This window comes from Aspergillus costaricaensis (genome assembly GCF_003184835.1).
Source record: "Aspergillus costaricaensis CBS 115574 unplaced genomic scaffold BO79scaffold_44, whole genome shotgun sequence".
Lineage (NCBI taxonomy): Eukaryota > Fungi > Ascomycota > Eurotiomycetes > Eurotiales > Aspergillaceae > Aspergillus > Aspergillus costaricensis.
Genome location: NW_020291844.1, coordinates 143000 through 157575, shown reverse-complemented (window position 1 = coordinate 157575; position 14576 = coordinate 143000). Strand labels below are relative to the sequence as shown.

At 49.2% G+C, this 14576-nt stretch overlaps 4 protein-coding genes across 4 annotated transcripts; 2 read left to right on the top strand and 2 right to left on the bottom strand.

Annotated features, from left to right (window-relative positions):
* Positions 1–575: 575 nt before the first annotated feature.
* Positions 576–3416, top strand: BO79DRAFT_240700 (uncharacterized protein; the record flags this gene model as incomplete). Its single annotated transcript, XM_025685048.1, has 5 exons — positions 576–1486; positions 1675–1911; positions 1994–2197; positions 2237–2279; positions 2322–3416. The coding sequence occupies 5 exons, from the start codon at positions 576–578 to the stop codon at positions 3414–3416; spliced, it is 2490 nt and encodes an 829-aa protein (XP_025534989.1).
* Positions 3417–3562: 146 nt separating this feature from the next.
* Positions 3563–4849, bottom strand: BO79DRAFT_221945 (uncharacterized protein; the record flags this gene model as incomplete). Its single annotated transcript, XM_025683541.1, has 1 exon — positions 3563–4849. One exon carries the CDS (start codon positions 4847–4849, stop codon positions 3563–3565), a length of 1287 nt encoding a protein of 428 aa, XP_025534988.1.
* A 1561-nt stretch (positions 4850–6410) lies between these two features.
* On the top strand, positions 6411–7613 carry BO79DRAFT_159186 (cytochrome P450; the record flags this gene model as incomplete). Its single annotated transcript, XM_025678937.1, has 3 exons — positions 6411–6565; positions 6618–6717; positions 6777–7613. Coding segments are annotated over 3 exons (1092 nt in total), but the record flags the coding sequence as incomplete, so codon positions are not given.
* A 123-nt stretch (positions 7614–7736) lies between these two features.
* On the bottom strand, positions 7737–13108 carry BO79DRAFT_290724 (ABC bile acid transporter). The gene is made up of 4 exons (XM_025688919.1): positions 12352–13108; positions 11474–12277; positions 8643–11418; positions 7737–8593 (listed from the first exon to the last, which is right to left on the bottom strand). The coding sequence occupies exons 1-4, from the start codon at positions 12676–12678 to the stop codon at positions 7875–7877; spliced, it is 4626 nt and encodes a 1541-aa protein (XP_025534986.1). The 5' UTR covers positions 12679–13108; the 3' UTR covers positions 7737–7874.
* Between the last annotated feature and the right edge of the window lie 1468 nt (positions 13109–14576).

Here is a 14576-nt window from a genome sequence, read left to right as displayed (position 1 = left end):
AGTCCCGGGACCATTGTGATGGAGAAGCTTGAGCATAAATACTTCCGGCCAAGAAGAGCAAGTTTGGAAATTCCAAATGTCATCAGAACACAACTAGAACAGTGAGGATAGGGGGTGGACCTAGAAGATAGAATAAAAAGTTTGATAGGCTGCTGGACATGCGTTGAAGTTATCCAATCGTATGACTCTAGTCGTCGGCTCTTTTATCCTGCCTTTATTAGACCAGGGGATGGATCCACTGCTCTGTTGATGCTGGTCAGCCTCAGCCCTCGTTATCGCCTATAATTTCCCGGGCGAACCCGCGGCTAGCAAGCGCTAGTGGATAGTATATGGAAAGCCTACCAATAATAACCAGTACTTCTCGGCTAGAAGGCCCCAGTGGCGTAGAGCGCCAGCAGGTATATCTACGTTTTCGAGGTTCAAAAACCTGGCTATTCCTCCTGCTTTAGTTCGTCCATCAGCTCACGTCTTTGTTTCGGTTTTTCCAATGGGTCAGCAGTAGGAGCTTCGTCGACTTCTACCCCTCATTCATTTGATCACTTTGCTTCAGTCGCTCATTTATAAAGACCTCTATCATGGGGCAATTGTTGACAACAAAATGGCTACCATACATGGGAGCACTAGCAATCCAAGGATTCGCAGCCACAATCCCGGTGGTTACAGTCGCACCCACTTCGGTTTTTACTGTAACGTCTACTTACTCCGATACGGTGACCAGCACTATTACAGGGGTTCTCCCAGTGACGACCGTTGAGACCACATGTACTCCTGGTAGTGTTGCTCCAGAGTCATGTACCAATTCGATATGGTCGGCGGAAGGTTCCTACTGGCAAGAATGGTGCTCAGATTCATCTTTGGAAGGAGCATCATTTATGACCATTCATGGAGCAACCAGCCCTTACGAATGCTTCGTGTTTTGTGGCATCTATTCGAGCTGCCAAGGTCTCAATTGGGATGATAATGATGAGTGTGTGCTGCTCACAGACATCACGTCTACAGTGGAAGTGACTTCGTCTCATTGGGCCGCAATTGAACGTTTTTCAACCAACCCTTGCGTCGTCACCGTAACAGGCGCTTCTACCCAGCTTTCAACCGAGATAACGGTGATGGAATATACAACAACTTACACATCCACAATTACATTGTCGACTAGTGCCGCTGTCGCTTCCACTAGCGCTACATCCAGTGTTGCCACATCAGCATACATCTCGAGTGTGTCAACATCAACGGCTTCAACGTGCACTGTTTCAGCTCTTCCTACCACCACAGATTGCGTCGACGGATACTATGTATACAATGAGGAATACTACCAAGTGCTTTGCAGCGATACCGTGCAGGGCTATTCAGGCTTTCTCCCTAACTCCAGACAAGCCGACATCTGGGGCTGTATTGAGGTCTGCTCTACCTATTCGAACTGTATAGGAACATTCTGGTTTCTGGGAATCTGTTACTCGGAAAGTGGTGCTATCGACTATTCCTACGTGCCGTACGACTACAGTGACCCAGATAACAATGTTGTCGACTATATTGCTCTTCGGCTAGATGACAATCCTTGTGCAGTTGCGGCTTCTACTGCCGTTACAACCTCAGCTTCGGCAATCCTATCCTCGTCGACAATTGCGTCCTCATCGGCCATATTGGCTTCATCAAGACCCATAGATAAATCTACGCCAGTCATGCCATCTGCATTAATTGCTTCACCTTCCACTCTTTCAAACGCCTCTCCGTCTCCCGTGACATCGAACTCTCTTACTTCATCGGTCCCTTTATTAAAGACGTCCCCGGTCTCAAACTTCCGGAGCTCTCCTTCTCTCGTGCCCTCTGCAATATACTCCACTGTCCCAGTATCCGTCCCTCCGAGAAGTTCCTCCGTACTTCTACCTGCACAGTCGTCTTCTTCTCCAATATTCCGTTCATCATCTGCCTCAATGCCGCTTGTTTTTCCTTCCCCTATTTCTCAAAGCTCTACTAGCAACGTTCCCACTGTTTCCAGTCAGAGTATCCCTACGTCAGCCCGGCGCACTACGACCATTTTTACAACCGAGACCCGTACCTCAGTCACTACGATATGTCCTCTGAAGGCTACCAAAACGGCTTCCACTCTACAATCAGCAAATGTTACCTCCCCTGCCGCAACAAGGATGACGACTTCAACTGTCTTCACCACAAAGGTGTACACTATTACCGCCTGCCCTCCGTGGGTCTCGAACTGTCCTGCCTCAGAAAAGACAACCAGCTACACAACGGAGATTGTCCCCATCTATACTACTATCTGCCCTGTTTCTTCAGAAACAAATGATGCATATGCCATCCCGACACAGACATCCAGCAATGGGGGAGTAGCTACTGAACCGCCTCAGGCTCTCACTATATCCACGATTTTTACTACTAAGGTGCATACCACGATTGGTTGTCCACAAGGAAGCCCGCATTGCGCAGCATCTGAGAAGACCACTTACTACACGACAGAAACAATTGCTGCATACACGACTATTTGCCCAGTTGCTGCAGAGGAAACGGGCATACATGCCTCCGGCCAATCGACAGCTATCGGGGGAGGACCTATCGGACAGAGTAGTGAAAGACTCAGTACATCGACTGTCTACACAACCCATGTCTACCCGATCACAGCTTGTCCATCGTCTTCCGCTACCTGTGCTGATACAGAGCGAACGACGTATCTCACGACAGAAACTGCAGTAGCTTCAGTTACTGTCATCACATCAGCAGCTGTTGAAACACCTGCAGGCAATTTAGGTGCTCCTTCTGGAGAAGAATCCTCTGTACCCACCATTACAGCCGTTCTCTACACAACAGAGGTATTCACGATCACAAGGGGAACGGAAACCCACCTCACCACGGCCATCGTTCCGATAACCACAACCATGACCCCCACTGCTAGCGAAATACAGCAATTTTCCCCTACCAGCAAAACAAACTCGGCATTAGTCGGACCACACAGTCCCCAGCAAGGGGTGACGGGTGAATCTACCATCGGACCCGGTGCTGACGCAGACGGCCAAATCGGGGTCAGTGCCGAGTCTCAAGGATCAACCGGAGAGGGTTCTTCCTCCCCATCATCCAGCAATGATGACTCCACTCACCCTGGCACAGCCGGTAGTCCTGGACCATCCCTTCACGTCCCGCCATCGACTATTTCCAGTGTCGGATCAGTTGCCAACAGCAGTCTTAACGTTAGCTCTTGGAGCAATGGATCTCATTCTTTGGGTGTCGCGTCTCCTAGCCTCGGGCTCAATCGCCCTACCCTTGGAAGCGTTGCTGGAAGTCACACTGCTTCTGCGTATACGTCTGGTACATCTACGGTTGTCTCAGCGCAATACACCGGTTCTGCGTCCAGGAGTGCAGTATGGACTTGGTTCCCTTTTGTGGGTATGGTTATAGGCTATTTTCTGTGATCAGTTACTAGATCAATTATGTTCTTCTGTTATTATCAAGAATGATTGAAATCCAAAGGTTCAACATGTGAATCTAAGATAATGAGTATGACTCAATCTCAAGAGAAATTGCATCGCAGCGTATAGAAAATACTAAAAGGCACGTTTTACTTGCGGGAATAACGATAGCCCAACGCAGAAATTAGAAAAAAGCCAGCAGCCGCCGCGCCTACACAAGCAGAATGCATAGGCTTGTGCTTTGGTGCACACAGCTCTTCAACAGTGTAGTTATTCCTCTCGAAAGCAAGACGATCTAATCCGTACCTCTTGGACTCCAGATGAAAGGAGATGAAGTTCTGTCGGAAAGAGAACCAGCACTTTGCAGCCAGCTGCGCATTGGGATCATCTTGAGTCTTGTTACCATCCTCCGGTGCATTGTTATCGGCGGGCATGTAACTTGTGACAGCCTTATCCAAAGCCAAAACAATGTTTTGCACATTTTCGAGTGTTTCGCAGAAGGTGTCTCGGAAAGTCCATGATTTCGAGCCAAACCTGGACGATCTGCCGGCTACTCTCCTGGCCCTCGTAGCTAGCAGAAGGTAGTTTCGTATCTCACCATCGAGGACTTCCTTCGGGTAAGAAAGCAGATCGTTTGTGTAATCAATGAAGTTCCTCACGACGGGAGCCACTCCTAACCAGTAAGAAGAAGGGACCTCCTCGGTGCGAGAATACTTGAATATCGGCGGGATATAGTGAAACGAGATGCCACTCATTGAACGAAGGTACCCCGGGAACGCTTCGGCCGCACACCACTCGGAGCTTGGATGTGGCTTTCTGTGGGCTGTAAGATGGAGGGGCAAGTCCCCCTGCTCCATGCGGTATTCCATGGTACATGCCTCCGTGAACCCGCGGATCGCATTTGCTGAAAGGCTCCCGACCAAGGGGTCTTTAGACCCGAAGTATTCGGCACCTAATTGTAGCCCGTGCGTAAGGACCGCTGTCCAAGGGCTAGCATCCGGAGGACTGTAGCCGTCATTACAGGAAAAGGAGGATAAGCGGTTGCGCTCTTCAGGACTGAGGAGAGTGTCGTCATCGCTTGCGAACAGGATGAGAGTAGTGATGGCCATAACTAGCTTTGTCTCATGCGAGCAATGAGCGTAGAAACATTCCCCGACTTGCGCAGAAGTGTCAACTAAAACTTTCAGAGCTTGAAGCTTCTCTGGGAATAGATGTATCAGATGCTCTTGGACCCAATTATCGAGGTCATGTCGTAGACGTTCGTCAGCTGGTATGATCTGTTGCTGATGTCCTATTCCCTCAAGCAATAGGAACAGACATTTGCGTACACATTCAAATACTTCATTTCTTTGTTGATTACTGAGTTTAAATTCATCATGAAATTCTAGGCACTCGTATTCGGGCCTAGAAAGAGCTGAGAAAAAGTCGATCTTCATGTTGTAAATTAGAGGATAACCCCCAAGAGAGCAGAACTGAAGAGAGCAAAGGCGAGCACATGGTGTGATTTATGTTGGCCACCTAATTAAGGTATGTCGGTCAGGATCGGAGATATCTTTGATCTTCTCCATTATCTAATGCGTGATAAGGAGAATAGTATCAGGGGCTAACCCTGTAGGATTCTCGAGGTTGAACTCAATAGTGAAGCTTATCAATTTTCAGAATCGAAGATTGACCTTCGATTAGGTCAGGTGCTTGTTTCAGTACTGGAAAGACGTCATATGCTGAGTTGTCACTATTACATGATATTCCATCAGTGTGTGTAAATGGCAGGAGTACATGAAAATCTTTCAGATTGAACGAGGTACATATCTTGAATAAAGTATAATTTGGTGTATGAAATTCAGACCGGGGTCTGATACGCGGGGTATTCATTCCTCATTCAGCCTAGAACCGCAAGGGGGGCTATTCAGAATTTCCTGATAGAGCATCAGGCATACGTCTGTGCAACCCGGTTGATTGGCTAGTGAGAAGGTAGGCCAATGAGAACGTACCAAGATCGGAACTATTTTGTATATAGATTTTACATCTGCCAAGAAATATTGTGGTAATCTGATATTGACTCTGTTGTGCCTCGACGATCGATCCAGAATAATCTGAGTAGAGAAGTTATATCACCAAGATTTCAGGAAATGGCTTGACTCGTGATAATAAGCAAAGCAAGGGACAACAGTTGTGATAGCACAAAATTTAGTCATCAGGACAGGCCCTTACCTTTTCATGTTCCACTCAATAAATTGGACGTTACACTGTGAAGGTCATGGGTTCTTATTGATGCGTCCAGCTTCCGCTATCCACGATAAATAGAAGGAAGTGAAAGATGGATTCCTCCAATTCTGAGCAGGCTTATATTGCATGTCGATTAAAGGAAGATTGACAGACCACGTAGAAACCACGCTTCAATAAGCTCACAATGGCGACCGCGGAACTTGTAACAGCAGTGGCAGCTATAACCCTACAGATCTTCTTATCTCCGATCCCAGAAGTCTCAACTATAAAGATACTAAGCACCTACATTCTCGTGAACCTTGCAGCTGTAGCCTGGTCACCGAGAGCCAGCATTTCAGCAGACACCCCTCCACCACCCAGTATCGCTTGGCTCAACCTCGTCTTCCTCTCTACAGCAATAGTATGGACAGTGATCCATCGGCTATACTTATCCCCGCTCGCCTCCCTACCCGGACCCAAGCGTGCAGCAGTATCCGGACTATGGGCAGCCAATCAATGTCGCTTAGGGCGCTCTGCCGCCTATCTGGAGGAAACTCATAGGAAGTACAATGCGGACATTGTTCGTGTCGGGCCAAACGAGGTGTCGATTATAGATGTCGAGGCTATTCAGAAGATATATAAGGGACAATACCCGCGTGGGTATTTCTACGAGCTTCGTGCTAGCATGGGCGAGAGGAACTTGAATTCTGAACGGGATTATACACATCATGGAGAGTGGAGGCGATTATGGTAATCGATCGTTGTGCATAGGTCAGTGGTGGTCGTGGTGCTAACAGTACCAGGGAGAAAGCGCTTTCTGCCAAAGAGCTTGTGAATTACGACGGTCGCTTGCAACATCATGTTGAGAAGTTTCTTCGGTTGCTTAAGAATTATGAGGGAATAGAGGTCAATACGATCAAGCTAACTGAGCGCTTCCAGGTTGATGTGTGAGTGCTGTCAACTGCAAGTATAACATACTCCATGACTGACATCGAGTAGTATGATGGATGTGTTTTTCTCAAAGGATAGTAAAGGTCAAGATCACGGAAAAAATACCTTCCTTTCATACTTTGTTCATAAGTATCTGGGCATATCTGGGGTCAGTGACATGGCTTCTTTTCAGAATATCACGTCTATTCAATGCTAAGACATATCTAGGTCATCGCCTGTCTGCGGAACGTCGGCGAGATTCTCTCCTGTTTGCCAAGTGCACCAGAAGCGAAAGCATTCAAAAGAGAAATTGAAGAGATAATAGGTGAAAGGCGGATGAAGGCAGCGCCCCAGAAAGATTTTATCCACCATTTCATTACCAGTGGCCCAGCAGGATGGCAACGTACCCATGAGGAAGTCATCTCGAATGCCCAGGTAGCAGTGATCGGCGGTTCCGACACGGCATTGGTCACAATGAACCAAACGCTGCGCTTTCTAGCCACAAACCCAGCAGTGCAAGCGAAGCTCAGAGCGGAACTAGATACCATATCGAATACAGGCGGAGAATTGACAGTCGAATCAACCCGCAAGCTTCCCTATCTCAATGGAGTCCTAAACGAGGGTCTCAGACTAGGGAACCCAGCTCCTATCGGGATACCCGTGAAGACACCCCCTGGTGGTCTTCAGTTTGGGGAGACGTATATTCCTGGGAACGTCGAGGTAAAAGTTCCCTTTCGGATTACGTTGACTGACTCTCGATGGTTCCCTAAGGGGGATCGCTTTATCCCAGAGCGCTGGACTGGGGAAATGCCGGAGCTGGTTCGCGATCGTCGAGCCTTCACTCCCTTTGGCTATGGCGTGCACTCTTGCGTCGGGAAGCAGCTGGTTACGAATGAGTTGAAGATTCTTATCGCGAAGACTATTCATGAATTCAACATCTTGCCAGGGGATCAGTATGATGAGGATAAGTTCGTTGAAGGAACAAAGGAGTACATAGGTGCTCTGCTCCCGTCGCTGTACTTGAAGTTTGTTCCTAGGGTGGAGGGGAGACGTGCAAGTAGCTAAGCCGTGGGTGAAGATGTGTTGATTGCTACATTTGTGGACTCCAATTACAACTAAGATGTAAATGCGATGATTTTTGGGGTAATGTATTCGGATTAGTGACACAATTCACAGCAGGATCTACTAGGCCAAGTAACTTGAAACTGTAATTGGAAATCTTTCTTTTTGTTAATGCAAACAAGAACTTCAATGGTAGCTTACTAAATGCGCGACAAGATCTAAGGAGCGGCAAGCATCAACAATCTAAACGTTAATGCTCATGGTTTATGACCCCAAAATCATCCGTCTCAACTCCTCAGTCTCCCCACTTTTATTGACCATATCCTGGAAGATGCCATCCTCTGTCTCTACCAATTCTGCAGGGCTTCCGAACTCCGCAGCAATACCATCCTTCATGACCAGAATGCGGTCAAAGTCGGCCACTGTACTGAGACGGTGAGCAATCACCAGCAGCGTGGTATTCGTGAATGCCTCCCGAATGGATCGCTGGATCAGGATATCAGTCTCCATATCCACCGCGGAGGTAGCCTCATCGAGAATGAGGATCTTGGGGCGGGATAGAATAGCGCGCGCCAGACAAAGCAGCTGCTTCTGCCCCTGTGATAGGTTCGACCCGCCCGAAGCAACAGGCGAGGATAAGGACTGGAATATGTTGGTGTTTCCGATCTGCTCGGAAGCAGCAATGGTGGAACTAGCACCAGAGTGATTACCCTGGTCGTCCTTCAACAGTGGCGTGCTGCTTCCGGAGGGGATGAGGTGGACACGCGCCAAAGCTTCTCGGACTTCCTGGTCGCTGTATTGATTCAGGGGGTCGAGGTTGGACCGGATGGTACCGGAGAATAGAACAGGGTCTTGGGGAATGATGGCTAAGCGGGTACGGAGATCGTGAAGTCGGATGTTGGCAATGTCGACTCCGTCGATGACGACACTGCCCTTGCGGGTGTCCAAGAAACGGAAAAGAGCAAGAGATAAAGTAGATTTGCCTGTCATTGTTAGTTGGATAAGGAAGAAGAGATGCTGCAGGCAACTTACCAGCACCTGTCCGGCCGACGACCCCAATTCTTTGGTTCGGCTCCGCAGTGAAGGTCAACCCCTTCAGGATCGATGGTAAACCTTGAGCGTAACCGACTTCAAGCTCGTCAACCTCTATTCTACCCGTCTCGGGCCAGCTGGCCCTAACGCTGGCGCCGTCTGGGTTCTCGATCCGCAAGTCTCGATACTCGAAGATGCGCTCTGTTGCATTCATGAACAGCTCAACTCTTGTCGAAATTTGGATAGTGAAGGCAGTCAAGAAAGTGAAGCTCAGTGCGAAGGAGAGGGCAAATCCAGCCAAGCTTGCATCGATACCTGGGGTGTTTATCACGAAGGCAGCCACAGTGGCTGGAAATAAAGCGGCCACAAATCCTACGTGAAGATGGAGCCAGCTGCCTAGATAGCAAGCATACCATGTGCAGGCGGCGTAAGTGTCGATGAGACCGTACATCCGTTTATTGAATTCTTCGGTTTTGGCAAATGCTCGAATAGTGGAAAGCCCAGTCAAGGATGCAGCAAAGTGTGATATGACCGGTGACTTGCTATTGGATTCAATGCGCCTGATGTTTCGTGCAGCAGCAAGGTAGCTCCGCGCTATAAAGGCGCAAGATGCCAGTAGAAAGATCGCAACCAAGACCATAAACGGTGAGATGAAAATGGCTGCAACCAATATACCGACCAATTCCCAGAGCGTAATGGCAAAGTAATAGAACATCTGCGGGAGCTGTGAATCCAGAAGGCTGAAGTCTCCTGTGAAACGGTTCAGAATTCTTCCCGTGGGAACTGTATCGAACCATCGAAGAGGTGCATGGAATACGCTGTGTAGCATATCTTTGAATATTCTCCGTGATGCGCGGACGGCTCCATAATACAGGTTGAATACCCGGCTAACGGCAACTACCACTGACAAGGTCGAAATGACGCAGTACAACCCCAGGTAGAACCACAGACTTCGGTTCTGAACGTTAATCGGGAGACTGCTTGACCTGCTCATGCAGACTGTATGCGTTGAATAGCCTGCCAACTGTATCTGCGGGTTGTTGTGTTGAGGGCATGATGTATATTGAGTCACCCCCTGCTCATCGCCATAGGCATCTGCCCAGATCCTGATCCAGTAATTCCGAGCCAAAATCAATGCCTGGAACAACGCGAACAGACAAGAAAGAATTATCCAGAATGACCATCCTCCGGTTGCCTTGAGATACCCGGAATAGACTGACATCTCGACACGACCCGTGGCTCTCTTCTCCGCCTCAATAAGCTTCTTCGGGGGCCCCTTGGGGGCGGTAGGAGCAGAGGCAGCCGGCACTGTCAGCTCCTCTTCTTCTTCAATCAAGATCTCCCTGTTATCTGGTTCTTTGATAGAATCGAGTTCGCCATTCGCCTCTAGCTGGTCCACAGAACCTGCGTGTTTGAGAGTTCCGTCAGCAGAGAGACTAACAGCATATTTCGCTCCGGACAAGGCAAGCGACACATGGTGAGTGGCGACAATCCGAGTTCTGCCCACTGCGAGCTCGCCCATGACGGCGTTTTCATAGACATGCTTGCCCACATGAGCGTCGAGTGCGCTAAAGACATCGTCCATGATGAGGATTCCAGCGCGTGAATAAATGGCGCGTGCCAGACTCAAGCGCCATTTCTGTCCGCCACTGAGACTGATTCCCTGAGCGCCGACTTCGGTCTCATCACCATCCTCGAACAAGGCCAGATCGGTTGTCAGTGCACATGCTTGTAGCACCTTCTCATATCTGACCGGATCAAAGGGTAAACCAAAGAGGATATTGTTCTTGATTGTGGCATTCTCAATCCACGGAGTTTGGGAAACAAAGGCCATAGCCGTTGGCAGGATCCAGTTGCTAGCAGTTGCCTTGTTATCGAAGCGCTCCTGGGGACAGACATCTCGCGGGACATGGACGTAGCCACCCAGCACCTCCACCTCTCCCAAAATAGCCGCCAACAGTAAGGACTTTCCCGATCCCGTCGGGCCCGAGATAATACTGAGAGCGTTGTTCGGAAATACCAGGTTGAGATTTCGCAATGCGAATCGGTCGGCTGCTGCATCCTGAGCATCGCAAGGGAAGGTCACGGATGCATTATGGAACGAGATGACCTCTCCCGGATGTGTGTTTTCTTCTTGCTCTGGCGCGCGTAAAAACTTGTCGATTCTGTCGGCACTCACCTGGGCGGTGATAACAGATACTAACAAGTAAGGGATCCGCCCAACAATGCCCTCAAGCTGGAGGAACAGACTGATCGCTGTGAACGCTACAGAAGGTAGCAAGCTTCCGTGGATGTAAGAATACGTCGTAAGAGACAATGCCGTCAGGACAATGGGCGTAAACTCCGAGCCGATCGTCATGTAAATATTATCGAGCCTGCTGCTCCACAGAACTGACAACTCCTCTTCACGTACAGTTTCAAGCTTGTCTGACCACACATCTTCAGCAGCGGAGAATTTGATTTGTCGGATACCATGCAGGGCTTCCGTAGTCATCGTGGTGCGTTTATCCCGGATGTCCATCAGGGCCTTCTGCTTCTTACCATAGCGCTTCGCTAGGTATTGGTTGATGGGGAAAAGGACCACAATACCCAGAAGGCCAGCGCACAAACTTTCCCATCCAATGAGAAGCCACAAAAACGCCACTGTCACCAGCATTTTACCGATAATGTTCACACACTGGGAGCTTTCGGACGCAAAAATGGCGATTTGGTTGCAGTCGACCGCAAACATATTGATAATGTCTTGTTCGGACTTGGAGGGTCCGTCCTGGCCCGACTGCGAGTAAAGAATAATCAGCAAGGTAAACGCACAAGAATCAGGGCTCTCATACCTCTTCCATCTCGCCTCCTTCAGCTTTCGGAGGGTCGGTACTCAATTTCTTTCTCAGCAACTTACGATATACCAGCGAAGTCAAAGTCGACCGCAAGGCAACGACAATATAGCCTCTTTCCCACCACATAATACGCGAGTCCACCAGGGTGGAGCTCAAGGTGGCGATCCCAATCATCAGGACATATTTCCAAGCAGTCGGATCACGTACGTCTGCATTCTCTCGTGACTCCATGTATTGAAGAAGTTGCAAAGTTGCGAATGACGGCCCGACGTCGAAGAAATTGGAGATGAGAACTGCGATCCATTGACGCAGAAGCTGGACCCGAAACTGCCAAAAGATGCGGATCCACAGTGGTTGGGCGTCTGTCAAGGCCATGGCACTAAAATCGGTTGAGGCCTCCTTGGAACGGATAGCATGATTCATAGTCGGAAGAGCTTCAGATTCCAATGCTTCTTTGGCACCTTCGGACATGATCTCAGGAGCCCAAATGAATCTCAAACGCGACCAAAGGCTAACGGTCATCTCTCGGTCTATTTCCTTGCCGTCGTGGTCGAAGACAGCCGGGCGCCGTTCCACGCACCATATACCCGCGACCAGGGCCAGAAGAGTAGGCAGCTGCACTCCGGTCAGGATAGTGGTGGCGCTAGTTCTACTCACGTCGGGGACATTTTCGCCAGCGAGAACGGAAAAGGCAATAGCCCCAATCAGAAGGATTGTTGGCTGCTTCCATAGCACGCTGTCGAATTTCGCAACTGGGTGTGTCTGGGTGAGTGAGTCTGCGAATTGCACCAGCAGAAGTAGCTATGGAGAGTCAGCAGCCATCCCAATAGACCTCTCCGAAGGTGGGATCCAGTGGTAGGAGAATGTCGACGCACCCATGCTGGCGGCAGCAGCCAGATTCCCAGTGAAGCGGACCCCTTTGTCTCATGAATTCTAATTGCCGCAACAATCAAGTTGGCAAAAGACAGACCCAGTCCACACAGATTCAGTAGAAAAATTACGATAAAGGGGCGTTGGTTTGACAATTGAGTGGTGGATTCTTTTGTGGCAATTCCATCTTTATCCTCATACCGGATGTCGTCGGGGTTTGCGTGTCTCCTCCACCTCGCGTTGATCAATCTCTTGGCCGGCGAAATTGTCCCCAACAAAATCAGGACAAAGAGAACAACCGCCGCCTCTCCGGGGGCGATGGAAGGCACCATCGTTCGGACAGGATTGTTAAAGTTGGTGTTCTTTGTGCCGAGAATGGCAAGAAGAAGGACCCTGGGTTTTAAAAGAAAGATGGAGACATGATGGCGAGCTAATTTCCTTGTGCATGGCGAACGGACGGCGCTACTGCAGTCAGCGAATACGATTAATCTGCCAGTGATAAGCCGCTCCCCCGCGCGTTGCCTGTCCGGGAGTCCGACGGAGCTGAAGTGACTCAACGCGTTCGAAGGATGCCGATAAGAACCTGAATTTGCTCGGCATGACTCAGAATGGATGAATCAAATAGAATCTGGGCTCTAATGGAAAGTGAGGCAGAAGCGGAGATCCAACGGGAAGAAAGAGAAAAATGCCGGGATATTCTGGCCGGCCATGTGAGGGAATCCCCCTGATTGGCCAGCTCGCGTCCGTTTGCGCGTTTCTCTCGCTGCCTGGGGCGGTCAGGGCTTTCGCAATGAGAACCTTCAATGGCGATAAACTTGCAGGGAGCATACCTCCATTAAAACTAGCAGTAGCCAGGTCACACAACATCCGGTGTCACCGTTTGCTATGAACCACGGCATAATAATACCGTGGTCAGTGGCACCTCTCTCTCCACTCGGTGCACGTCCCCCCCTTGCTGCGCCTTCATCTCCTCGTCATCACCAGTCACCAGATCATCTCTTATCAGTTAATATAGACCTTTAATAATCTTCATGTCCCAGGATATATGAACTGTCACCTCCTCCTCAGCGTGGTATTGGATAATGACAACTGTAATTTCCTCAATTCTCCCGGGCGGTTCATCTCGACCCTCAAATCACCGGAGCTGTTCAGCCTTATCACTCAGATACCCCGCTAATGCCCCTATCTTAGCTACATCTTCGGTTGGGACAAGCTTCGCCTAGCCTCTTGGCCGTTCCTGTCCTTCGTGTCATTAATGACGATCGGTCTTGTAGCTATCCCGACCATGGTCGGAGCTGTGGTTACGCATGCCTCCTAGATGATATACGCTGCGTGTCGGAGATAAGCATGCTCACATATTCGCCACCTCATACCTTGAGCATGCTCAAGACCTGTGGGCTCTTCAGGTCAGGGGTGAATGCCCGGATTTCATCATGTTTCCACTAAGGGAAAGTGGCAGTCATACAGGGCAGCTTCAATATTAACACATTACTTCAGACTATTTACTCATTGCAAACCGACAGCAGCACACAGAAGGTTGCTGGGAGAAGACCTTTTTTTTCTGTTCTGGTGTCTAACGAAGGCTGTCAAACCTACTTCTCCGATGGTATCGATCCGTCTAGACTAGTACCCACCCCTGAAGCCAAATTAGGGCCTGCATATATGCCCCCACACAAGTAAACAGAATGAATGCGTGCGCTATCAACACAATTAGCTACTGTAGTCTTGTCGTCAAATTTTTCAGTCAGCGCACGTGGAGGTGCTCCTCGAATGAAGACACAGAAGTTTATCTATCTTGCATGATATATATTGCGCGATCATGGTGTCTGGGTCACCGAGGTGAATTGAGGCTGCTAGTCCCAAGAGGTAATTAAACTTCCACATCACATTTCGATCTCGATTACTTGTTGAAATTGGTATACAACTGTCCTGCCAATTGGCCAATTGGCGACCGTAGCTGCCATGAGCTGGGCCCACCTGGATATTTTCATGATGAAGTCGTGAATTTGCATATACACTAACCACAACATCTCTTGGTTAGCAGCAAAGGCATGCTTATTAAGCCTTACAATTCTTTACAAATCTCCCTCTATCATCAGGCAATCAGAAACATGAATTGCTGTTCTTTATGAATAATACGCTCAACTCCCACAGGGTCCAGCAAATGGGATCCACTGCCCCGGTCCCACCCGAAACTCAAATGTCGCATCGACCTGCCGTTCCGCACGCC